The sequence below is a fragment of the Schistocerca nitens genome, chromosome 10, assembly GCF_023898315.1.
Source record: "Schistocerca nitens isolate TAMUIC-IGC-003100 chromosome 10, iqSchNite1.1, whole genome shotgun sequence".
Taxonomy (NCBI): Eukaryota; Metazoa; Arthropoda; class Insecta; order Orthoptera; family Acrididae; genus Schistocerca; species Schistocerca nitens.
The window spans coordinates 89,297,723-89,325,590 of NC_064623.1; the positions used below are offsets into that span (position 1 = coordinate 89,297,723).

Sequence of the window (27,868 nt, forward strand, 5' to 3'; positions counted from 1 at the left end):
CCTTAATTTATACATATTTTCCGTCAATTTTCGTAATTTTACCGATCTTACGTCGCTTCTGCTCATGTGATCATGACATTAGCTATCGACATGTATTGTAAAATTTGTTGTAAATATAGAACAGTTGTCAACATCTGGCCCAATTGTGCTATTTTTCTGTATGCGTGTGTGCCTCCAGACCATACTCTGAACATACCGCCAGTGAATTCACCTTCAGACACCGCCTCGGACATATAACGAATTGATTCGTCTTCCAACCCTATCCTGACCGTAACACGTATTCCCAATGACTCGATAACTGTCGAATGTCACCAGATTGGTGTTGCAATCGTAATATTTAATGTAATTTAACTGATAAATATGTGACAGATTTCCTAGGACGACACTGTTCAACGTGCGGGGCATGTGGCGGACGTAGCCAGCGGTCAGAATGAATGGACATTTCTGGCCTTAGTTGTGGTCCACCATTGGGCTTCCCAAACCACTCAGTCAGGGAATGGGGATGCAGTTCACCTAACCATGTCGCCCTCTGTCCAGTTGCGTAGCGAACTAATACTCAGTATGTGTAGGGCAGCATTCATGGTCAAGTGTCTTACGAGTATTCTCCGTTTTTTGTGTCAAAATTTGAGAAGATTCAATATGGAGAGTGCTCGCAGTGCACAATTATTCCCTCCCATGTGAATTGACCGGTTGACTGCTGGTACTACCATTCTACACATTTCCCGTCTTTATTTGGTTGACAGAACACAGATTGAGATGTTTTGTTTGCATCGAGATGGTGAAGCACAGGTGGAAGAGACATTTTCAGGTTCTCTAGTCATGAGAAACAAATACGATTATGAGTATTGAAAGCTTAGTTGACTTTGTAAACTACAAAGATGATCTGGAATCTGTTATATCATTGACATCGGTATTCGTTAAGAAAATACAAGTGGGACTACCAGTGTCCTCTATTTTCGAGTTTTCACGTAAAAATCTTTGCAGCATGTCCCACATAATGATCTCGCTAAAGTTTCAGCTTTCTAGACAATTTCCATTCTTTATCTTCAGAAATATACTGTGCAAGCGATTGGTAGCATGCGCTGTGTGGTTAATATCGAGAATAGGCGCGTAAATGGTACAATATTCTGGCAAACCATATGAAAATAAATTTACTGTTGGAAATTTTCATATGCTACTCGATGATTTCAGCATAAAAGTGTCACAAATACGTTATTTTTTTAGTGTAAAATTGCATATTGCAGCTGATGTCGCTTAGAGGTTGGTAAATAAATTAATAATTGATGAGGCATTTCTCATCGACAGAAATCAGAAAGTAAATGTTCTCGTAATCCCAGGGCCTGGAGATAGTCACAACTTGCAGAAATCATGGCAGCAAGTACGCCAGACCAAAAACAGTGCCGGCCGGTGTGGCCTAGCGGTTCTAGGCGCTTCAGTCTGGAACCGCGCTACCGTTACGGTCGCAGGTTCGAATACTGCCTCGGGCATGGATGTGTGTGATGTCCTTAGGTTCGTTAGGTTTAAGTAGTTCTAAGTTCTAGGGGACTGATGACCTCCCATAGTGCTCAGAGCCATTTTGAACCAAAAACAATAATACTTGTGGACACCTTTATGCTAGGGGAACCAGCCCAGCCTTCTTATACCAGTTTGGAGAGTGGTCACTGTCGGCAGAGGGTGCTCTGACTCCGCTTCAGGCCAGCGTGTGTGGGGGCAGCTGCCTTCTCACAGCTGGCTGTGGTGGATGACCGATTGATCTCGAAAGTGATATCGAGTGCTGCAACAGTACACAGTGCATGTGCTTATGTTTTTGTGATCTGTGCATCTTCACGGTATATGTATGAGTGTCTGGTGGTTGACAGCTACATGCAGGATGTACAAGTGATGATTTTGTGTGGCGTTGGATACAAATTGCATTTACTACAACGATATGGTATGGTGGTGCAATAGTTTGTGGTGATTTCGCTTGGCTGGAGACCGGTTTCAGGCCGAAAAAATTCCAACTTTGCTCGACTGTTAGCAGAGCAGTGTAACTGACGAAATGTCTTTGGCGATAGTTTCCATATGTCATGATCTGCAGACCGCTTTTGCAGTTTTCGATCTGTAAAAAATAGTTTTCCGCTGGAAGTCTTGTAATTTGTCCATTTGTGGAAAGTGGCACATAGAGCGCCTATGCTATTAGCAACAATTTGGCGGGTAAATTCAGTAAGAATCAATCAGAATCCTCCATTCACAGGAAGTTGCACGATGTCAGAGTATCGTAAGCCACAATTTTTGGGAGGGGGGAGTGGGGGTGCGGGACATAGGAGTCTCTACAGACTGGTTCAAACAAGACAGTGGCAGAACAAAGGTATCTACAGAAAGTTCTGTGATGTCAGATTTCTTGCTTAAAAATCGCAAGGCCAGACGTTGGAAGTGTGTGGATTAAGCCTCGATTGTGGTGTTTGTTTGTTTTTTCCCTTCGATGTACAGTTGTACGTGGCATGCTCGAGAGTCGGAAAACCATCGGAGCTATTCGCTTTCTCTCTGGAAGAGAAGACAAAAAGATGTTCATTACCAAGCGTTGTGATGAACACATTAAAAACACCAAGTTGCTGTCGAAATAATGAATTCCGATTTACTTCATTTCAATAAATTCATGATCCTACTGAAATTGTTCTGTTTTTGACTTCTTTTCCAATCAAGGTTCAGCTTGCAATAACAGGGAATATGACCAGAGAGAGGAGGGAAGAAGAAGAGGAAGAGGAAATGGACAGAGAAGGGGGAAGAAATGGATATAAAGAGGGGGGTGGGGGGAGGAGGATATGAACAGAGAGATGATGGAGTTTGGTATAAGAGATGCAGGGTATCCGTCCTTAACTGCTGTCATCCGTGTCCTGTATGCGGTTTTCTGCTGCTGATTCAGAAGATGGGACCTGTGTTCAAACCCATTTATTCAAAGTATTCCGATCTTATTGACATTTTCGTTCAGTTTCTCAATAAAATGCATCGTGCAGAGGTCAATTCGGCTCTGAGATTCCCAATCCGTGCAACATCTTGCCGGACAGAGAGAGGGGAGGGGGGGGGGGGAGGAAGGCAGAAAGAGGAGATGTACAAAAGGAGGGGGAGGAGGGCGTGGCTAGAGAAGGGGGTGAAGAAGGAGATTACGATGTACATACAGTTCGCATACGCATTTAGCAATTGGGAAGCACTAACGGGTTTGCTAGTAATAATAATAATAACAACGAAAACAATGTTCAAGAATCAGCACACCACATACGCAGTGTCGTACATTTAGGAATAAAGGTTTCACAATAGTGGTTGCGTACGAAGTGTGTGAAGCGAATTACTTTTGTACACCAAACACACTTGATGAATCCCACATTTGTGCACCCAACATGTAAATTGCAAATGTGTCTGCAACAGAACTGTGGCGACCTTACAAAGAGTTTGCGTTCATCAACGCAGCCATTACGGTGGGAATTACAGAAACGCGCAAGACAACTGAGTGTATGTGAGGGACTGTAGCTTAAGAAAATTATTCCGTTGCACATTAATCTCTTCTAAAGAACCTAGCGTAGCATCAGAGATTTTATGAATCATATGCTGGAACATTCTGAAGAAATGAAGATCAAGTGGTTGATGAATGGAGTTTGTATTTGCTGGAATTATGTGAACTATGATTTTGTCTTCTAGTAAATTATTTTGTACGTGCAGGTCATGAAAACCACAGGCGTCCTTGTGGGGCTTGTAGGAATGCAGTGTTAGCAGAAGTTTCTCTTCACTGACTTGTTTACTTCCACTTCTTGTAGAAGTGATCTGAACAATTCATTTTGCTGGAGGAGTGAGAATCGACGAATAAATTTGGTGCTGGGAACATGGACTGACGCATACGATACTCCTGAAGGACTTACAAATAGCTATGGATTAAGTTGCCTGTCTGTGAAAGCAATGTAATAATAATGTGTGTATGGGCTGTCATGTGATGATGGTATTTGGATTGTGGGGCGCTCAACTGCGCAATGATCGGTGCCTATACAAAGTCCCAATTTTTACACAGTCCAATTGTTACTGTCCAATTTTTTTACACAGTCCAATCTAGTCAATGTTACGAGTGATAGTGATGATGATGATGATGATGATGATGATGATGATGATGATATGAAGAGGACACCACAAACACCCAGTCCCCGAGCAGAGAAAATCTCCAATCCAGCCGGGAATCGGGCACAAGACCCCCGTAATCCAGAGGCAGTGACGCTAGTCTGGAATCTCTAGCACAAAATGTGCGACCCACAGTCATGTCCTTATTGAATTCAATTTCTTTGGCGTTTTAGATACATATCTGCATGTGTGTAACATGTTATGTTAGCAAGAGTCGTCTGTTGCCAGTCCTCTACCGTTTCTAGTGTAGTTTCTGTTCTGGTACATTTTCACTGTAACAAAAGATTTGACTTTATGGCTTACAATACAGTTTTTACGCTTCCAGCACAAGATACGACTGTCACTTGCGTCAAAGATTGGGAAGTTTAACTGTTTTGCTTTCGTTTATGTCCATAATTTGATGCCTACATTGTAGTCACATCGAACCTCCTGGGGACGCTGTTTGAAGGTCGCTATGGCATGCAATGCAACATGTTTGCGCTTCTCTTTCAACACATTAATTTTCCACTTTCATGCTGTTGTTCCCATTGATACAACGTACATCGTGCAGAAAATCTAGTGAGCAACCTGTTTTAACTGCAGACATCGTGCGGTGTGCAAATGTTTGGGTTGACTTAGGCTGCTTTTTAACGTTCAGCCAATACCTGGGCATTTCGATTTTCTCTTTTCTGGGATAGAAGACTATCGTTTTCTCCTTTCGTCATATTTCATCACTTCAGGACTCTTCTGGTGACGATACCGCACACCTTGACTCTTGTCCATATACTTGGTCACAAACAAACGATTCCTGTCCATCTCGTGTGTGCTCGTCGATGTCTAATGTTTCCTCATTGTTGACTCTCGACGCCTTCTACTGGTCAATTATATACAGTAGGGATGCTGCACACTCTCGTCTTCAGATATTTACGTTGTTGTAGGTACACAATCGTCACTATGTAACAATTCAACAAAAATATCATAGCAATCCATATTCATCCATTCTGATGGATGCCAATAGAACGTTGCTATAAACTCCAAAAAGTCTTTCTACATACCAGGAACATGTTGTCCCACAAACCTTTTCATACACATTACAGTACAAAATTCTGGTATGACCAGGGCTCAAACATGGGACCCTTGGTACGACAAACTAACACTACACCAACTTCCCAACAAGAGGCACCCACAGTTATGCTTTTCCAGTGCTCCATAGGTCAGGCATTACTTATTATTTACAATTTACACACGTAGCCCTGGACAACAGGGCATATTGCAAATTCCGCATAATGTCCCTCTAACGTCACCAGGTGGTAGGTATTTCTGCAGTGGACAGGGACAAAAATGTTTTGTTTCACCAGTGCATTCATCTGAACAATGGTCTATATCACTACGCAATAAGAATCATGCATCTGATTTACCATCTGCTATTGCATCGTGGGATACCCCTATTGACCGTTTCGTACCAAGAGGAATTTACATAATTGTAAATAAATTATACACAACTGCAACCAGTCACTTTTTTCATTAATAATGCTTTATTACATTAACCGGTTTTCGAACCCTTTCAGGTTCATCTTCAGATGATTTCGGGAGAATCCGGAAAGCTACATCATTATTGGTAGTAGCATAATGCTGGGTGCTGGTTTGCGACAGTATAGGCGGCTTTTCTCGTATTTGTCTGCATCCATTTTGAAGTCCAGAACACTTTCACACGAACTATATTAGTTCACACTTTAACAGTGACACTTCACCAGCATCCAGTTGTAAAGCGCATGCTGGATGCTGGTGAAGTGTCACTGTTAAAGTGTGAACTAATATAGTTCGTGTGAAAGTGTTCTGGACTTCAAAATGGATGCAGACAAATACGAGAAAAGCCGCCTATACTGTCGCAAACCAGCACCCAGCATTATGCTACTACCAATAATGATGTAGCTTCCCGGATTCTCCCGAAATCATCTGAAGATGAACCTGAAAGGGTTCGAAAACCGGTTAATGTAATAAAGCATTATTAATGAAAAAAGTGACTGGTTGCAGTTGTGTATAATTTATTTACATTAATATACAGTCACGGTTCTAAAATATCCGTAATGGATAAGCATAATTTACATAATTATTTTTAGTTTTTATTTCAAAATTTGGAAAACTGCTTACTGCTGGAACGTAGCTATAACAGAATGTCATTGTCTGCAACTCATATTGACATTGTGCTCTCTCTGTATGTAACTGTAGAAAGTAGGCGCTACAGTTAAAGGGTAGTGAGTTTTAGGGCATGTGCATTACTGGACGTGTCAGTGGCTTGTTCTCCTGAGCAATAAAGTTGGTTCTAAAAGATCACAATCACGAAGGATATTATATGAATACGTCAAATAGGTGTGTTCCATCTGGAATATTTGGGTGACTAATTATATAAACATTATTTTACATCTGAGCATATGGGTCATGTTGTACATCTTCATTACACAACATGAGGCAGTTTCTGGAAGAGGTGAGCACGTGTGGATTCGATGTTTTCAGGATAACACCAATGGAAGAGAAATAATACGCTAAATCATAAGATTTCATGAGTGGCTGAGGACTACATCATCAGTTTTTCTAACAGTAGTGTGTCCTCATAATAAAAAACTGAGTGCCAATTGCTATGTACTGCATGTATCATGACATAAATGTTGCAAAAATGCATCTATCAAGCAAGATAACATAGGACTGAAACTATTGTTAAAACATACCAATTAATGTTAACTTACAAACGGCTATATACTGTGAAGAGTGAGGCTATATTTTCATATGCTGCTTCTGGTCTCAATAGATGAACAATTTTATCAAAGGTACACGTATTTCAAAGCGTGGTATTTCCCTAACAATATAGATATTAACTAATTATAAGTATGCATGTTATTTGTGGAACAAGAGGCTTTGGCTGTGAGACAGCAGAACGGACATGTCAACATTACAGACACCAATCAACAGCATGCAGTATACTGTGCATATGTATGTATAGCCAGAGATTCTGCTGAACTACTTAAATCTGAAGCTGCACACAACACATGCACAAAGTACAAAACAAGAGATACAAGAAATTGTACAATACCTTTCTGGTTCACTGCTTGTTGACTCCATTTCATTTTTGAGCTCCTGAAATAGAATTAAGAGCACCTATAATAATAATAATAATAATAATAATAATAATAATAATAATAATAATAACAATAATCCTGATCAACTCAGGCAGGGGAAAAACAAAATGGATAAAAGAAGTTGAAGAGGACCTCAGACAAGCACGCATAACAGTAAATTATGCAGAAAATAGAACTGAATTCAGGAACATCATCAAAAAACATAAATTTGACACCACAACACAGAAGAGAACAGGATGCAAATGGACAGCGGAGCGAAAGAAACAACACAGTGAACACATGAAGAAAATTTGGGCTCAGAAAAAACATAAACAATCATCATAAAGGAATTCAAGTTCAAACGCTCTCTTAAATGGGAATAATCGAAAATAATAATAATAATAATAATAATAATAATAATCCTGATGATAGAAAAACTGCATTGACACATTCACTGTATAAGAAGATGGCAGAACTCATGTTACTTGCTATCCAATGCAATATTCTATCTCAATGTCTCCTGGATTGAGCACAAATTGGAGGCAAAACTGGCAAATATCTAGCAGGTTTGAGACCAAACTGATCTTGCCCAGAGGAAATTATAATTCTGAAATATTCTAAGACATCAAAAAATGTGCAACTAAATTTGAAGAATTTAAAACAGTTTATAACTCAGTAGCCCATAAATATGTCTTCAAAAGCCTGAAAGAACAGGATCTGGATCTCAGAACTACTGCAATTATTAGTTAAACACTAAATGGTATAAAATCTATAGTAAAACTCATGTGAGAAATTTTGGAATATTTTGATACTAAAACAGGAGTGAATTAAGATTATGTATCTTAGAAAAAGTAATATAATACAGCTGGAAACTAAAATAAGAACTTAAAATTGACAAACATATCAAATTAGCATGAACCATTATTAGGATAGACTGCTTAGCTTTTGGAGATGGCTTTGTAATTCTATGCCAGGATACTCAAACAGCACAAAAACAAATAGAAATTCTTAAAGAAACAGTGTAAGCAGAAGGATCATTTAAAAAAAAGTAGATGTCTACCAATGATCTGGTACATAACATTACAAAAACTACATACGGCCCTATCTCCCTCTCCACCTCCACCTTCCTCTCTTTTTTTCCCACCTTTCACCCCATTTCATTATCTTTTTCTTCATCTACCCCCCTCAGAATTTGTGTAGGCACTGAGTAATCTATCTGTCAACTCCTGCCTTGCACTATACCGCTATGACCTCCTTGCTTCATGTGTCCTTCTTTACCATCTCCCCACCTCAATCAGCTCAGGCGACTACATTCAAAAACCGATAATCGTTAATCAGTGCACTAAAGTGTGAATTGTGAGAAATACTGTAACTTTTTTAGTGATACCAATACCTAAATAATCTCACAACCAAAGCTAAGTATTGAAGTTTTATGTTTAAATACTGCTGCCTCCACCAAAGGCATGTGGTATTAAAATGTATCGTTTGTGTAGCATTATATCCAGATTGCAAAATTCAAGTACTTGTGAAATATTATAACAGTGGTCCTAAATTGTGTCATGGACATATGATGGAAAACAGGCAACAGCCAATGAAGCATTCAACACAAAGAGGAAATTGCAATTGAGGGTAAGATTGGCCAGATGCTACACATAGGGGCAGATTTATATGGCACAGAGATACAGGTATTGCAAAAATATGTGAAAAGAATTCTAAGGCGCTGCAAACTTATATTGGGTGGAAACTAGAGGATGAGAGCATGTAAGGCTAGGTGAGGAACAAGGAGTACTTGGTAAAAGTTAGGGAAAAAATAAACCTCATCATCAAAAGGAAAAGTGGATTTACCACATTTTGAGACACCTCTGCTGACTCCACCTGTTAACTCAGAATGGGAGAGGGGGGGGGGGGCGGCAAGAAAAGAAGATAGGAACCGATGGCCAGTGTCGAAGAGGAAAGCAAAAACTCTGTGGAAGTAAAGAGAAAACTGCAAGACAGGGAGGTGCAAACAAATATCGTATCTGAATCTCCCACAAAGTAGAACAACTACAGATAACTGACAATATTCAGCCAACAAATAGTTCATGCAAAATTATTATTTTTAATATATTTTGATGGGGTAGTGATGTTAGAATATATATTGTATGAGAACACTTACTGCAAGTAAGTTCAAACACAGGAGCTTCTACTGCATATGTCAATAAGAGGATTTAATGTTATTCCCTTCTTTGACCCATGAAACTGTCAAATTTTGAAGATACCAATGGCCTGTCACTGTGGCCATATCCTGCTCGCCACTTGGCACTTTCACTTGCACTACATGAGTCAAGAGTCATGTGACTGAGTGTGCTTGATACTGTAATGAGATCTGTGGCATATAAGGAAATCTCATAACTGCTGACATCATCTCCTCAGGCTGAGTTGTATGAGCAGAGTTACATGCACACATCACAAAGGTTGCAACATAATGTTGATTTAAAACTTATCAAACAAGTATGAGTCAAGAAGTGCTTACACCGACCCAATGGACACACAACATGTAGTAGTAGTAGTAGTAGTAGTAGTAGTAGTAGTAGTAGCAGCAGCAGCAGCAGCAGAGGTCGTCATGGTGGTAGTGGTAGTGGTCGTTTTCGTTGTCCACAGTGCAAAGATTGGTTTGATGCCACTCTCCCAGCTAGTCTATACAATGCAAATCTCTTCACCTCTGAATGACTACTACAACCACCATCTACTTGAACCTGCTTACTGTATCAATACCTTGGTCTCCCTCTACAATTTTTACTTCTCATACTTCGCCCCCATTAAATTACTTTTTTCCCTAATTTGCTTCAGCACCCACTCAATAGTTACTCGATCTACCCACTTAATCTTCAGCCTTGTCTATGTTTTACTTCTGCACAAGGCTATACTCAAGGCATATACCTTCAGAAAAGACATCCTAACATTTAAATTTATATTAGACGTTAATCAATTCTTCTGTTTTGGAAATAATTTCCTTGCTACTCAGGATTCGAGGCATGCCATCGCCAGTGTGGCAGGTGACCGGTTCTGGCCAGCCAGGTGCACCATCGAGCTTTGTGGCTCCAAATGGCAACAATCACGGTACAAGGAGTTTTGATGCTTAAGAGGACAGATAATGCTCCAAAAATGGTGCAGTGTCAGATACGTTGGAAGATGGGTTTTACAGCTCTTCAAGAATCTATAATAACTCACAATCAAGTATTAAAGGAGATCTGAATACTTATTTGTCCAGAAAAAATGAGGTACATCCAGTGACACAACAATCAACAATATTTAAAAATCATGAAAACTACAGAAGTTAATATTTCACAGCGAATAAACATTTTCACAATGAATCTCTGAATTGTTGTTGTTGTAGTGGTCTTCAGTCCTGAGACTGGTTTGATGCAGCTCTCCATGCTATGCTATACTGTGCAAGCTTCATCATCTCCCAGTACCTACTGCAACCTACATCCTTCTGAATCTGCTTAGTGTATTCATCTCTTGGTCTCCCTCTACGATTTTTACCCTCCACGCTGCCCTCCAATACTAATTTTGTGATCCCTTGATGCCTCAGAACATGTCCCAGCAACCGATCCCTTCTTCTAGTCAAGTTGTGCCACAAACTTCTCTTCTCCCCAATCCTATTCAATACCTCCTCATTATTTATATGCTCTACTCATCTAATCTTCAGCAATCTTCTGTAGCACCACATTTCGAAAGCTTCTATTCTCTTCATGTCCAAACTAGTTATCGTCCATGTTTCACTTCCATACATGGCTACACTCCATACAAATACTTTCAGAAACGACTTCCTGACACTTAAATCTATACTCGATATTAACAAATTTCTCTTCTTCAGAAACCATTTCCTTGCCATTGCCAGTCTACATTTTATATACTCTCTACTTCGACCATCATCAGTTATTTTGCTCCCCAAATAGAGAAATTCCTTTACTACTTTAAGTGTCTCATTTCCTAATCTAATTCCCTCAGCATCACCCAACTTAATTCGACTACATTCCATTATCCTCGTTTTGCTTTTGTTGATGTTCATCTTATATCTTCCTTTCAAGGCACTTTCCATTCCGTTCAACTGCTCTTCCAAGTCCTTTGCTGTCTCTGACAGAATTACAATGTCATCGGCGAACCTCAAAATTTTTATTTCTTCTCCATGGACTTTAATACCTACTTCGAATATTTCTTTTGTTTCCTTCACTGCTTGCTCAATATACAGATTGAATAGCATTGGGGAGAGGCTAAAACCCTGTCTCATTCCCTTCCCAACCACTGCTTCCCTTTCATGTCCCTCAACTCTTATAACTGCCATCTGCTTTCTGTACAAATTGTAAATAGCCTTTCGCTCCCTGTATTTTACTACTGCCACCTTCAGAATTTGAAAGAGACTATTCCAGTCAACATTGTCAAAAGCTTTCTCTAAGTCTACAAATGCTAGAAACGTAGGTTTGCCTTTCCTTAATCTAGCCTCTAAGATAAGTCGTAGGGTCAGTATTGCCTCACGTGTTCCAACATTTCTACGGAATCCAAACTGATCTTCCCCGAGGTCGACTTCTACCAGTTTTTCCATTCATCTGCAAAGAATTCGCATTAGTATTTTGCTGCTGTGACTTATTAAACTGATTGTTCTGTAATTTTCACATCTGTTAGCACCTGCTTTCTTTGGGATTGGAATAATTATATTCTTCTTGAAGTCTGAGGGCATTTCGCTTGTCTCATACATCTTGCTCACCAGATGGTAGAGTTTTGTCAGGACTGGCTCTCCCAAGGCCATCAGTAGTTCTAATGGAATGTTGTCTACTCCTGGGGCCTTGTTTCGACTCAGGTCTTTCAGTGCTCTGTCAAACACTTCATGCAGTATCGTATCTCCCATTTCATCTTCATCTACATCCTCTCCCATTTCCATAATATTGTCCTCAAGTACATCACCCTTGTATAGACCCTCTATATACTCCTTCCACCTTTCTGCCTTCCCTTTCTTGCTTAGAACTGGGTTTCCATCTGAGCTCTTGATATTCATACAGGTGGTTCTCCTTTTCCCAAAGGTCTCTTTAATTTTCCTGTAGGCACTATCTATCTTACCCCACGTGAGATAAGCCTCTACATCCTTACATTTGTCCTCTAGCCATCCCTGTTTAGCCATTTTGCACTTCCTGTCGATCTCATTTTTGAGACGTTTGTGTTCCTTTTTGCCTGCTTCATTTACTGCATTTTTGTATTTTGTCGCTTCATCAATTAAATTGAATATTTCTTCTGTTACCCAAGGATTTCTACTAGCGCCCGTCTTTTTACCTACTTGGTCCTCTGCTGCCTTTACTACTTCATCTCTCAAAGCTATTCAGTCTTCTTCTACTGCATTTCTTTCCCCCATTCCTGTCAATTGTTCCCTTATGCTCTCCCTGAAACTCTCTACAACCTCTGGTTCTTTCAGTTTAGCCAGGTCCCATCTCCTTAAATTCCCACCTTTTTGCGGTTTCTTCAGTTTTACTCTACAGTTCATAACCAATAGATTGTGGTCAGAGTCCACATCTGCCCCTGGAAATGTCTTACAATTTAAAACCTGGTTCCTAAATCTCTGTCTTACCATTATATAATCAATCCGAAACCTGTCAGTATCTCCAGGCTTCTTCCATGTATACAACCTTCTTTTACGATACTTGAACCAAGTGTTAGCTATGATTAAGTTATGCTCTGTGCAAAATTCTACCAGGCGGCTTCCTCTTTCATTTGTTAGCCCCAATCCATATTCACTTACTATGTTTCCTTCTCTCCCTTTTGACACTACCGAATTCCAGTTACCCATGACTATTAAATTTTCGTCTCCCTTCACTACCTGAATAATTTCTTTTATTTCATCATACATTTCTTCAATTTCATCATCATTTGCAGAGCTAGTTGGCATATAAACTTGTACTACTGTAGTAGGCGTAGGCTTCATGTCTATCTTGGCCACAATAATGTGTTCACTATGCTGTTTGTAGTAGCTTACCCGCACTCCTATTTTTTATTCATTATGAAACCGACTCCTGCATTACCCCTATTTGATTTTGTATTTATAGTCCTGTATTCGCCTGACCAAAAGTCTTGTTCCTCCTGCCAGCGAACTTCACTAATTCCTACTGTATCTAACTTTAACCTATCCATTTCCCTTTTTATATTTTCCAACCTACCTACTCGATTAAGGGATCTGACATTCCACGCTCCGATCCGTAGAATGCCAGTTTTCTTTCTCCTGATAACAACGTCCTCCTGAGTAGTCCCCGCCCGGAGATCCGAATGGGGGACTATTTTACTTCTGGAATATTTTACCCAAGAGGACGCCATCATCACTTAACCATACAGTAAAGCTGCATGCCCTCCGGAAAAATTACAGCTGTAGTTTCCCCTTGTTTTCAGCCGTTCGCAGTACCAGCACAGCAAGGCCATTTTGGTTAGTGTTACAAGGCCAGATCAGTCAATCATACAGACTGTTGCGGAAGCCTCCCCGCCAATGGCAAGGTCCATGGTTCTTGAGGGATGCTTCATGCAATTTCAGCATACAGTATCTCAAATGATAACATTGCATTATAGCTATCATCTCTGAAAGCTACCTACAAGTACCTATTTAATTTCCTGATTTATTATGTTGTTATATCTTTTGGTTATGCAAAAGTTTGTACGAACATTGTATCCTCCACAATTACACAGAAAATTAATACAGCATGAATACATTACATTGTCATAATTGTGTATTTAATGAGCAGTTTACTAGTTTGTCAATAACTTTATTTAAATATTAATTACAACTGATAATACAAAACCATGGTAATTTAGAAAGTGGAAATTGGAAATTTGTGGTAACATCTTATGGGACCAAACCGCTCAGGTCATCGGTCCCTAAGCTTACACACTATTTAATCTAACTTATACTAACTTATGCTAAGGACGACAAAGACACCCATTCCCAAGGGAGGACTCTAACCTCCAATGGAGGGAGCCGTACGGACTATGACATGATGCCTCAGGCTGCAGGGCTACCCCCTGCAGCTTAAAAAGTGACCAGACACTATCTTTGTAAAAGAGTGCCAAAAGATGCTTCTGCCAAGCAGGCCTTAATAATTGTTTAAACTACACCTAACAACAATATGTCATTTACTATGAACACCCTTGCAGAAGAATACTGGCTTATTTGTTAATAGGGAAAACTTTATTTAAATTTATTGTGAAGGGTCTGAGTGTGACTGAATGTTTATAATATTTATTTTTGTTAAAATATTGTTGTAATGTATTAGTTTAGTATTGAAAGTGGTCAATGTGGGTGAAATCATGGCTTTAGAATGTAAGAACGATGGATTTTTGCTGGAGACGGCATTCTGTTAATGGAAAAAAATGAAATGATCATGTGGCATTGATGGTCAAGAGGCGCCATCTGGGGAAGTTCGGCAGCCGGGGTCAGTAATGCAATTCCTATTACAGTTATTACTCATGGTCAAGAACACTTCTTAAATGTAATCATTTAGTAATTTCCACTTGCTAATCTCTTAGTCTGCTGCTTCAGTTACACAATGTATCTTCACCATTTTGTACTCAATACAATAATCACTGTGTTCGGATACATTTGCCCAGATCGGCGTGTCATTTCATATTTTCCTCTGCTGCTGCCGGTCACCAGCTCATCTCTGTCTCGACAATAATAATGCGACAATCCATATTATTTTGTACTCAATACAATAATCACTGTGTTCGGATACATTTGCCCAGATCGGCGTGTCATTTCATATTTTCCTCTGCTGCTGCCGGTCACCAGCTCATCTCTGTCTCGACAATAATAATGCGACAATCCATATTTGTCCAAAAGCTGCACAAGGGCAGGTAGGGGGTCCAGGGTGTGCAGACACACGCCCCCACACAAAAAAAAAAATAAATAAATAAATAAAAAAAGAGAGAAAAAACTCACTTAAATGAATCACACAAGACCTAGTTGGAGCGTAGTAAAATTGAAAGATATTTTGATTTTCGATCATATGACGCACTATTGATAATCAGCAAGACCAACGATAGCTTTGAGCTGTCTATAAAAGCCATACTGCTACCGGCTATCGCACATCAATATTTTAGCCAAGACTAGTTGCTAGCCTTAGTTGAACTCCGCCGCTGTTTTGTTACTCAGTTCACTTCTCACTTGCAGTTGATTTTAATGTAAATGCTACTGCTGATTGTTTTGTGCTGTATGCTGTTGTGACAATTTCTAATTATGGATAAGTTTGTAACACAAAAGAACAGGAAACCCAATTTTGATTCGTCTGCTAGCATTATGATGAGTTAAAAATATGTAAGCACTACTATAACTGCCTAAATAAATACCAATAGCAGTTTAATGTTAACACTAGAGTCAATATTTGGCTGGTAGAACTTTGGCATTGGAACACTTCAGTACTTCACAAGGCAGCGGAGCAGTAAATATCCATAACAACATTAAATTGAAATCGGTGCATAAAAATACACTTGAATTATTTGTCTGTGTAACTAAAAGATCGCATTGGTCAACAAAAATGTCGCCCAAATTTCTTTAAAAAATTTGCTTAATTATCTATCATTAGCAGCCCAAAAGGTGAAATGCCGCCCAATCTGGTCACCCAGGTGGAACTCGATTATGAACACCAGTTCCAATACGGAAGGATGGGGAGGGATTCGTGGAGAGCAGAAGACGTATGTGCAATGACATCAAATTCTATATACACTCCTGGAAATGGAAAAAAGAACACATTGACACCAGTGTGTCAGACCCACCATACTTGCTCCGGACACTGCGACAGGGTTGTACAAGCAATGATCACACGCACGGCACAGCAGACACACCAGGAACCGCGGTGTTGGCCGTCGAATGGCGCTAGCTGCGCAGCATTTGTGCACCGCCGCCGTCAGTGTCAGCCAGTTTGCCGTGGCATACGGAGCTCCATCGCAGTCTTTAACACTGGTAGCATGCCGCGACAGCGTGGACGTGAACCGTATGTGCAGTTGACGGACTTTGAGCGAGGGCGTATAGTGGGCATGCGGGAGGCTGGGTGGACGTACCGCCGAATTGCTCAACACGTGGGGCGTGAGGTCTCCACAGTACATCGATGTTGTCGCCAGTGGTCGGCGGAAGGTGCACGTGCCCGTCGACCTGGGACCGGACCGCAGCGACGCACGCATGCACGCCAAGACCGTAGGATCCTACGTAGTGCCATAGGGGACCGCACCGCCACTTCCCAGCAAATTAGGGACACTGTTGCTCCTGGGGTATCGGCGAGGACCATTCGCAACCGTCTCCATGAAGCTGGGCTACGGTCCCGCACACCGTTAGGCCGTCTTCCGCTCACGCCCCAACATCGTGCAGCCCGATTCCAGTGGTGTCGCGACAGGCGTGAATGGAGGGACGAATGGAGACGTGTCGTCTTCAGCGATGAGAGTCGCTTCTGCCTTGGTGCCAATGATGGTCGTATGCGTGTTTGGCGCCATGCAGGTGAGCGCCACAATCAGGACTGCATACGACCGAGGCACACAGGGCCAACACCCGGCATCATGGTGTGGGGAGCGATCTCCTACACTGGCCGTACACCACTGGTGATCGTCGAGGGGACACTGAATAGTGCACGGTACATCCAAACCGTCATCGAACCCATCGTTCTACCATTCCTAGACCGGCAAGGGAACTTGCTGTTCCAACAGGACAATGCACGTCCGCATGTATCCCGTGCCACCCAACGTGCTCTAGAAGGTTTAAGTCAACTACCCTGGCCAGCAAGATCTCCGGATCTGTCCCCCATTGAGCATGTTTGGGACTGGATGAAGCGTCGTCTCACGCGGTCTGCACGTCCAGCACGAACGCTGGTCCAACTGAGGCGCCAGGTGGAAATGGCATGGCAAGCCGTTCCACAGGACTACATCCAGCATCTCTACTATCATCTCCATGGGAGAATAGCAGCCTGCATTGCTGCGAAAGGTGGATATACACTGTACTAGTGCCGACATTGTGCATGCTCTGTTGCCTGTGTCTATGTGCCTGTGGTTCTGTCGGTGTGATCATGTGATGTATCTGACCCCAGGAATGTGTGAATAAAGTTTCCCCTTCCTGGGACAATGAATTCACGGTGTTCTTATTTCCCCCCATGAACCATGGACCTTGCCGTTGGTGGGGAGGCTTGCGTGCCTCAGCGATACAGATGGCCGTACCGTAGGTGCAACCACAACGGCGGGGTATCTGTTGAGAGGCCAGACAAACATGTGGTTCCTGAAGAGGGGCAGCAGCCTTTTCAGTAGTTGCTGGGGCAACAGTCTGGATGATTGACTGATCTGGCCTTGTAACATTAACCAAAACGGCCTTACTGTGCTGGTACTGCGAACGGCTGAAAGCAAGGGGAAACTACAGCCGTAATTTTTCCCGAGGACATGCAGCTTTACTGTATGATTAAATGATGATGGCGTCCTCTTGGGTAAAATATTCCGGAGGTAAAATAGTCCCCCATTCGGATCTCCGGGCGGGGACTACTCAAGAGGACGTCGTTATCAGGAGAAAGAAAACTGGCATTCTACGGATCGGAGCGTGGAATGTCAGATCCCTTAATCGGGCAGGTAGGTTAGAAAATTTAAAAAGGGAAATGGATAGGTTAAAGTTAGATATAGTGGGAATTAGTGAAGTTCGGTGGCAGGAGGAACAAGACTTTTGGTCAGGTGATTACAGGGTTATAAATACAAAATCAAATAGGGGTAATGCAGGAGTAGGTTTAATAATGAATAAAAAAATAGGAGTGCGGGTTAGCTACTACAAACAGCATAGTGAACGCATTATTGTGGCCAAGATAGACACAATGCCCATGCCTACTACAGTAGTACAAGTTTATATGCCAACTAGCTCTGCAGATGATGAAGAAATTGATGAAATGTATGGCGAGATAAAAGAAATTATTCAGGTAGTGAAGGGAGACGAAAATTTAATAGTCATGGGTGACTGGAATTCGTCAGTAGGAAAAGGGAGAGAAGGAAACATAGTAGGTGAATATGGATTGGGGGGAAGAAATGAAAGAGGAAGCCGCCTTGTAGAATTTTGCACAGAGCATAACTTAATCATAGCTAACACTTGGTTCAAGAATCATAAAAGAAGGTTGTATACCTGGAAGAATCCTGGAGATACTAATAGGTATCAGATAGATTATATAATGGTAAGACAGAGATTTAGGAACCAGGTTTTAAATTGTAAGACATTTCCAGGGGCAGATGTGGATTCTGACCACAATCTATTGGTTATGAACTGCAGATTGAAACTGAAGAAATTGCAAAAAGGTGGGAATTTAAGGAGATGGGACCTGGATAAACTGAAAGAACCAGAGGTTGTAGAGAGTTTCAGGGAGAGCATAAGGGAACAATTGACAGGAATGGGGGAAAGAAATACAGTAGAAGAAGAATGGGTAGCTCTGAGGGATGCAGTAGTGAAGGCAGCAGAGGATCAACTAGGTAAAAAGACGAGGGCTAATAGAAATCCTTGGGTAACAGAAGAAATATTGAATTTAATTGATGAAAGGAGAAAATATAAAAATGCAGTAAATGAAGCAGGCAAAAGGGAATACAAACGTCTCAAAAATGAGATCGACAGAAAGTGCAAAATGGCTAAGCAGGGATGGCTAGAGGACAAATGTAAGGATGTAGAGGCTTATCTCACTAGGGGTAAGATAGATACTGCCTACAGGAAAATTAGAGAGACCTTTGGAGAGAAGAAAACCACTTGTATGAATATCAAGAGCTCTGATGGCAACCCAGTTCTAAGCAAAGAAGGGAAGGCAGAAAGGTGGAAGGAGTATATAGAGGGCTTATACAAGGGCGATGTACTTGAGGACAATATTATGGAAATGGAAGAGGATGTAAATGAAGATGAAATGGGAGATAAGATACTGCGTGAAGAGTTTGACAGAGCACTGAAAGACCTGAGTCGAAACAAGGCCCCGGGAGTAGACAACATTCCATTAGAATTACTGATGGCCTTGGGAGAGCCAGTCCTGACAAAACTCTACCATCTGGTGAGCAAAATGTATGAGACAGGCGAAATACCCTCAGACTTCAAGAAGAATATAATAATTACAATCCCAAAGAAAGCAGGTGTTGACAGATGTGAAAATTACCGAACTATCAGTTTAATAAGTCACAGCTGCAAAATACTAACGCGAATTCTTTACAGACGAATGGAAAAACTGGTAGAAGCGGACCTCGGGGAAGATCAGTTTGGATTCCGTAGAAATGTTGGAACACGTGAGGCAATACTAACCTTAAGACTTATCTTAGAAGAAAGATTAAGAAAAGGCAAACCTACGTTTCTAGCATTTGTAGACTTAGAGAAAGCTTTTGACAACGTTATCTGGAATACTCTCTTTCAAATTCTGAAGGTGGCAGGGGTAAAATACAGGGAGCGAAAGGCTATTTACAATTTGTACAGAAACCAGATGGCAGTTATAAGAGTCGAGGGACTCGAAAGGGAAGCAGTGGTTGGGAAAGGAGTGAGACAGGGTTGTAGCCTCTCCCCGATGTTATTCAATCTGTATATTGAGCAAGCAGTAAAGGAAACAAAAGAAAAATTCGGAGTAGGTATTAAAATTCATGGAGAAGAAGTAAAAACTTTGAGGTTCGCCGATGACATCGTAATTCTGTCAGAGACAGCAAAGGACTTGGAAGAGCAGTTGAACGGAATGGACAGTGTCTTGAAAGGAGGATATAAGATGAACATCAACAAAAGCAAAACGAGGATAATGGAATGTAGTCAAATTAAATCGGGTGATGCTGAGGGGATTAGATTAGGAAATGAGACACTTAAAGTAGTAAAGGAGTTTTGCTATTTAGGGAGCAAAATAACTGATGATGGTCGAAGTAGAGAGGATATAAAATGTAGACTGGCAATGGCAAGGAAATCGTTTCTGAAGAAGAGAAATTTGTTAACATCGAGTATAGATTTAAGTGTGAGGAAGTCGTTTCTGAAAGTATTTGTATGGAGTGTAGCCATGTATGGAAGTGAAACATGGACGATAACCAGTTTGGACAAGAAGAGAATAGAAGCTTTCGAAATGTGGTGCTACAGAAGAATGCTGAAGATAAGGTGGGTAGATCACGTAACTAATGAGGAGGTATTGAATAGGATTGGGGAGAAGAGAAGTTTGTGGCACAACTTGACTAGAAGAAGGGATCGGTTGGTAGGACATGTTTTGAGGCATCAAGGGATCACAAATTTAGCATTGGAGGGCAGCGTGGAGGGTAAAAATCGTAGAGGAAGACCAAGAGATCAATACACTAAGCAGATTCAGAAGGATGTAGGTTGCAGTAGGTACTGGGAGATGAAGAAGCTTGCACAGGATAGAGTAGCATGGAGAGCTGCATCAAACCAGTCTCAGGACTGAAGACCACAACAACAACAACCCTGGCCAGCAAGATCTCCGGATCTGTCCCCCATTGAGCATGTTTGGGACTGGATGAAGCGTCGTCTCACGCGGTCTGCACGTCCAGCACGAACGCTGGTCCAACTGAGGCGCCAGGTGGAAATGGCATGGCAAGCCGTTCCACAGGACTACATCCAGCATCTCTACTATCATCTCCATGGGAGAATAGCAGCCTGCATTGCTGCGAAAGGTGGATATACACTGTACTAGTGCCGACATTGTGCATGCTCTGTTGCCTGTGTCTATGTGCCTGTGGTTCTGTCGGTGTGATCATGTGATGTATCTGACCCCAGGAATGTGTGAATAAAGTTTCCCCTTCCTGGGACAATGAATTCACGGTGTTCTTATTTCAATTTCCAGGAGTGTAGTTTGTTCCTTTCTAAAAGATCTTTTCAGCAGGATGCTCAAATTTGTCTGAGCCAACTGCGACCTGCATTCTCCATCCCCATTGCATTCACAATCTATTTACGCTGTTGCAGTACTATAATTGAAGCCAGCAATTCCATGCACAATTAAATCTCAAAATATGCATGCATCTATCAAATGACTAAACATGCACAGCGAAAGGCAAAACCTGCAATGTCAGAATTCAATCTTTTGTTGGGGTGCATTTTAGGATACCGTGGCTAAATTTGGCATTAATGGGCTGTCACATCAAGCGAACATGTTTTCTAACATCATCCACTGCATTTGGAAAGTTCTATATGTTGTATAAATCATTTACAGTATTTAGAAAATCATCTTCAGACGAAGTTAGCTGCAGCGACTCGTCACCTATTGGTTGGACCCTAGACGACTGGAGAACAATAGCCTGGTCGACGAGTCCCTATTTAAGTTGGCAAGAGCTGAAGGTAGCGATCGAGTGTGGCACAGACCCACGAAGTCGTGGACCCAAGTTCTCAACAAGACACTGCGAAAGCTGGTGGTGACTCTACAATGGTGTGGCCTGTATAGACATGGTCCAAATGAAAGATCACTGCAATGGGTAATGTTCGGTTGCTTGGACACCATTTGCAGCCGTTCATGGACGTCAGGTTCCCAAACAACGAAGGAATTTTTATAGATGACAGTGTGCCACGTGAAAGGGCCACAATTGTTTGCGACTGGTTTGAAGAACATTTGAAACAATTTGAGTGAATGATTTGGCCATCCAGATCACCAGACATCTACCCCATCGAACATTTTATGGGACACGATCGAGAGGTCAGTTCATGCAGAAAGTCCTGTATCCGCAACACTTTCGCAATTATGAATGGAAATTACTCTGAGGATCTGCAACTACTTGTAAGATGACTGAATGAAAATGTTTATAGTTATAAACATTGTATCAGATTTCACTGAGCATTTTAGACTATAGTCTACTGAGCAATGAACATTGCTATTTTTTTTAGATAACAGTAACAAACATCTCTGATCACTGGCAAACTCAGCAATGTAAACACAATGCAGTGGCAAATGGCTCTAATTTCTATTGTAAGCAAAGATACAATAGGAAGTAAGAGTCCCATACTCACGAACTGAGCATAGGGAGCAGAAGCAGGAATTCCAAAACGCCACCCTGGGAAGGATCCTAGTGGAGGTGGTTTTCCAGTGCCCTGGCACAAAAACCGGCCATCACGAAGTTTAAACAAGCATCTGTCCTCTCCTGGCCGGCCAAATACTGGCAGCGAAAGTATTATCCACCATCAGGATTCAAGTTGGCTTTAAATATACTATACGTGCTTCTGACACCAGCAGCACCAACAAAAATATGCATTGCTCTATGAGTTAATGCCACGAATTCTGGATAGTGAGTGCAATACATTATTGTACAGTACTTCTCACGAATTTTAACTTGGCATCTGTCGGGCAGGGTTTGCGGAAAGAGGGGAGAGCGGACAAGCTATTCTGTGTTGAGTGAGGGGTTGCCAGGGGAGGAAGGGGGGAGAACAAACTCCACCTCCATGTATTGTAAGCACCCAGTGCAGGCAACAGTAACCTGTGTTTTGAGCTTCCACGTGCTCCTGATAACCGGTTTTCTTTTCCGAAATGGAGTACAAGGTAGCCCTTGCGATGAGCCAGCAAGCACATCACTCATTTTCGTAAAAATCACGACTACAGCACAACAAAAGACAGCTCAGCTCAGCAACAAAGGAGATGACAATGCAGTGAACACCGGTTAATGGTATGCTGCGCTGCTGGCAACGAAGATCTGCAAATCACTAGGGTACGAATTCTCCCGGCTGCTGCCAGCTGCTACTGATCGTAACTGGGGAGCTGCATAGCACGTTACAGACTACAGCATTGTAGTGATTTATTGTGTGTTTAACAACTACTGTCAAGTGCTCTTATTTTTTGTTTTTATGACTGACTGAACATGTCTGAAAAGAATGCCAAGCGGTATGTACGACATTTTAGGAAAGAGTGGTTAAGTGAGGAACAAAAGATTCATTGTTAGAGGTGCACCGGGGGAACCTAGTAGTACACGTTGTAAGTATTCCGATGCAACTTGGATGTGCGTTTGTCAGATGAACTACTTCACGGAACAAGTAAGAAACATTTAAAAGCAGTTGAACCTTTTCCATCGTCATGACAGTCAACAATGGCATTTCACTCTATCGAACATACGTATGAACGTGGAGCTGTTGAAGCTGCTCTTAAGCCGGGTCCACACTTCCGCGCCACGAACCCCGAGCGATGCGGTCCCCGCTCACCTTTCGTTCGTTGAAATTTTGGGTTGAAACGAACCTCCAACGATCAACAGGAAACACACGAACATATAAGTCTTTAGTTTGCAGCTTAGGCGACGGGAAAATCTCGGGATTATGGTGATGAGTGGTGTGGCATTATTAATGGCAGATTTGTCAAAAAACAAAAAGAAACGGTAGCACACTGAACTTAATAAAAAAAGAAATAATGCAGAACTTATGATGGATTTGAAGTCGCAACAAATAAGTGGTCAATATATAAATTTCTGTCGAATGGTACCTACTGACTTTGAAAATCTGATGCAGAAGATCGGACCGTATATTTCGAAAGAGGACACTAATTTCCGCTTGGCAATTTCTGCTCAAGACAGTTGACCATTAATATTTGTTGTACATAATTTGTTTACTTCTTGTTTATAATTCGCTGTGTGTTTGTCGTAAGATCCTGAGCAAATACGCGATGGTAGGCATGGATATAAAAAAATTGGCTGATCTATTTCTGTTGTATACATATATAAATTTCTTTTTCATGAAATAAAGGCAAATAAAATCAATATGATTAATTCTTCCAGGTTAGCAGTAACACTTTGATTTCTTGCCACGGGAGATTTATTTACTAGCCTGCAGTATACTTTCAGGATTTCTAAGCAAGCTATTGCACTAATAGCACCACAAGTCTGTGCAGCACTCATCCATGAGTTACAAGGATATATCAAGGTAGCATATTAACATCACTGTTTAACTCTTTTAATTTTGAAAGTTGTTTTATTTTTCAAAATATTTTTATAAGTACAAAATTAAATGCATTTTACACAAAATCATCAAAATCCATTAAACTAAAGTTATGTTACACAAAACCTGAAAACTGTTCTGAAGTTGCTGATACAGCAGGAGATGGTTGAGAAGAGATAGGTGTCAAGGAATCAGATGGCGGGAGCAGGTACTGGTTGCAAATATTGCAAAACACACTGTTGAGAACGTATGGGGTGATATACATTTTCTGGAGGGATTTGCCAGTTGCTGGAATGCTGAGCATTTTGAGGAGCCCAATCAAAAAACCCTTTATCGGCTTTCACAAGTACGTCAAAAAGGGCAAGCTGTATCGATTTCTGCGAATATTTCTTCACTTTTGCAGCGATGTACGTAAAAAAGGCATCTATTTCGTTGGATTTATTACATGGCTCTTTCTCCAATTTCTCTGCAGCAGTTTGTAAAATGTCAAACGCACTCCTCACCACTGAGTCGCTAGCATCAGTTCGCTTACGCTTGGTAGGTCTGGCAGTAGATGTTGACCCTGTTGGCTCTTGTTGGCTGCCTTTAGAAATGATGAGCATTGACTTGATGTCATCTTCAGTTCTAATAATCTCATCCGTCTCCTGTAAATTACAAGTAATAACCAACAGTAACCAATATTAATTATGTATTACTGGTATTACATGACTAACATAAAATAGGAGCCTATTTAAAAACATTAAGTTGTGTTATTCACCTCAGACCAATAATGTAGTAGTTTTTCAGTCACCAAAACAATTATCAGTCCTGACAAATATAATATATAAACTCAACCCCCCCCATGGTTAAAGTAAGTTTAAGTATGATTTAGGTATCAGTTACCTGCGACACTTGCAGCTTGGAAGGGCATAAGCAATGTATTTGAAACACATTGGAACCTGCCTCTCTGTGTTGGTGCTCTGGACGGGAAACATGTCCTTTTGCAAGCTCCAATGAACTCGAGTACAGAGTACTTCAATTATCAATCCAGCTTCAGTATTGTGCTTTTTGCATTAGTAGATGGGAATTGTAACTTTATGTTTGCTGACGTGGGATGCCAAGAAAGAATTTCAGATAGGTATTTTTCAAGGAAGCAGGCTGCATAATATGATGACTGGGAGCACATTGGGATTGCAAATACCTTACTTCTTTGCAGGTGATAGTGCATTTGCTCTAAGTGAAAACCTCATGAAGCCATACTCTGGATACTTTGCCAAAGGAACTCTTCACAGAATTTTTAATTATTGCTTGAGTAGGGCCCAACGGATAGTCGAGAATGTCTTCGGTATATCAAGTTTAGCGTTTCGGGTTCTAAGAAAAATATGCTTTTAGCACCTGAAAAAGCCGAGGTGATAGTGATGGCAGTCATTTTGTTACACAATTATCTAAGGACCCATTCGTCAAATTTGTACACTCCTGCTGGCATTGACCATGAAGAGAATCGAGTTTTATTTGAGGGGTCATGAAGGGTCCAGGGAGAAGATAATATGACGTCTTTGTTGCCACTGAGCCATGTCCCCCGATGATCCACAAATTATTGTCAAAAATTAGGGATGAAATAGCAGATTATTGTATGAAAGAAGGATTCCTAGAATGGCAACACAAATATGCTTGAGTACATCAACATTTTCTTACCGTTGTTAAGTCCTTTTCTTGATACGTCCCTGTCCTCCACAAACTTGAAAGCATCATAAGCAAACCACCTGCTTACATAAACGTCGTCTCTTCCTGAAACAATACAATATAGAATGAAATAAAACACTGTTTTAAAAAAAATACACAAGTGTACAGTACTTATGAATGTTATTATAAAAGTTTGTATGATGTATGTAAATAAATCACTTATAATGAAAATGAAGCTTATTATTTTATAATACTTGGGTAATCCCAAAAGTAAGGTCTCCTATTTTTTTATAAGTACATAGACCTGTTTATTTCTACAATGGCTTACATCAGTTTACAGCTTGAACATTTAGCTATTTTTCGACATAATCACCATTTCTGTCGATGCATTTTTGTAGATGCTGTGGCAGTTTTTGCATGGCCATGTCATACCAGCTCGCCGCCATGCTGTTCAGAAAGTTATGAACCTCTTATTTCACCTCGTCGTCGGAGCTGAATCCCTTTCGGGCCAAATGTTCTTTTAACCTAGGGAACAGGAGATAGTCATTGGGCGCCAAGTCAGGACTATAGGGTGGGTGGGTGATTATGTTCCACTGAAACTGTTGCAGGAGAGCAACGGTTTGTCAAGCGATGTGTGGGCGAGCATTGTCATGGAGAATGTATACACCCTTGCCCAACATTCCTCTTCTCCGGTTCTGAACTGCCCGTTTGAGTTTTTGCCGAGTCTCACAGTACCTGTCAGTATTAATTGTGGTCCCAGTGGGAATAAAGTCGTCCAACAACACCCCTTTCCGATCCCTAAAATCGGTTGTCATGACTTTACTGGCAGACGTGTTTCTTTTTCTTTTTTTAATTTCTGCGGCTTTAGCGAAGAACGATGCCACCACTGGCGTGATTGTTGCTTGATCTCAGGTGTAAAGTGGTATTCCCGGGTTTCGTCACCCGTGACAATTGAGTCCAGAAAGTTGTCCTGTTCGGCTGCAAGGCGGCGAAGAAATGCGCTGGAAGCATCAACTCATTGCCGCATGTGGTCCTCAGTCAGCATGCGTGGCACCCATCTTGCGCACACCCTCCGATAGTTCAACGTTTCCATTAAAATTCTGTGAGCGGTGCTTCAGGAACCAACGTGCAGAGATCATTCAGGGTGACCTGCCGATCTTTATGCATGCTTTGCTCAACCTTCAACACTGTCTCCTCAGAAATTGATGGTCTCCCGCTCCTTTGTTCGTCGTGAATTTCGGTCCAACCAGCTGCAAGCTCTCTCCACCACTTACGAACATTTTTGACATCCATGCACGACTCACAATACACTTCCGTCAATTGCCGATGGATTTCAACCAGTGCAGTGGCCTTTGCGTTCAAAAACCGAATAACTGCGTGCAATTCGCACTTGGCGGTAACATCCAACAGGAGCTCCATTCTCGATGGCTGCCAAGCCAAGACTGAGCGCCTCAGTGCGACGTGCGCATGTTTACACACAACGTATGAGGCACTCTTCATAACAGTGTGACCAACAACCAAATAGGGGACTTTACTTTTGGGATTACCCTCGTTCCATTCATTTTCTTAATATATATTTTTTCCGAATACAAAATTCTTTGAATAATAATAAATGACAGTTGTGATCAGCCATGTCGCTAAACTTGTCAACTAATTTAATTATCACAATTAAGAGATTTAAGTACATAATATCTTATTAGATTCACAACTTACCTTTTCCTGATCCCATGCTGTTTTTCAATTTGCCCTTCTCCCGTCGGTATGAAGACAGCAAAGGTATTTTTTTTCTGCACTGGTCCACAGATACATCCATCTCCGCAGATATTTCTCGCCAAGCATCTGCTTTCATGTGTTTCCAGTCATGATCCTTATGCTGAGGATCCCGAAGAATGGATTGTTTTCTATATTCATCAATTAGTTTAATTTAAGTCACTTCCGATCACTCCATATTTAATCGCTGGAAAATCAATCACAAAATCCCTTATTGAAGCCTGACAATAATCTAAAGATATCAATCAAAATGTAATATTTTAGGTCAACTTAAAAATCCCTCTTTTCTCGTTAACATCTTGCAAAACAATACTCATATGCGCGCTAAAAACGA

General features: G+C 41.2%; 2 protein-coding genes across 4 annotated transcripts in view; both read right to left on the bottom strand.

Moving 5' to 3' along the window:
• LOC126210584 (zinc finger protein 501-like) overlaps nt 1-27,868 on the bottom strand; it is a 299,013-nt gene that overhangs the window by 141,189 nt on the left and 129,956 nt on the right. For all 3 annotated transcript variants that reach the window (XM_049939852.1, XM_049939851.1, XM_049939853.1), the window contains one exon: nt 7,208-7,251. In XM_049939852.1, the coding sequence (XP_049795809.1) occupies nt 7,208-7,251 (44 nt within the window). The remainder of the gene's footprint in view (nt 1-7,207; nt 7,252-27,868) is intronic.
• Nucleotides 24,605-27,706, bottom strand: LOC126210586 (uncharacterized). The gene is made up of 3 exons (XM_049939855.1): nt 27,478-27,706; nt 25,777-25,869; nt 24,605-24,746 (listed from the first exon to the last, which is right to left on the bottom strand). The coding sequence occupies exons 1-3, from the start codon at nt 27,611-27,613 to the stop codon at nt 24,736-24,738; spliced, it is 240 nt and encodes a 79-aa protein (XP_049795812.1). The 5' UTR covers nt 27,614-27,706; the 3' UTR covers nt 24,605-24,735.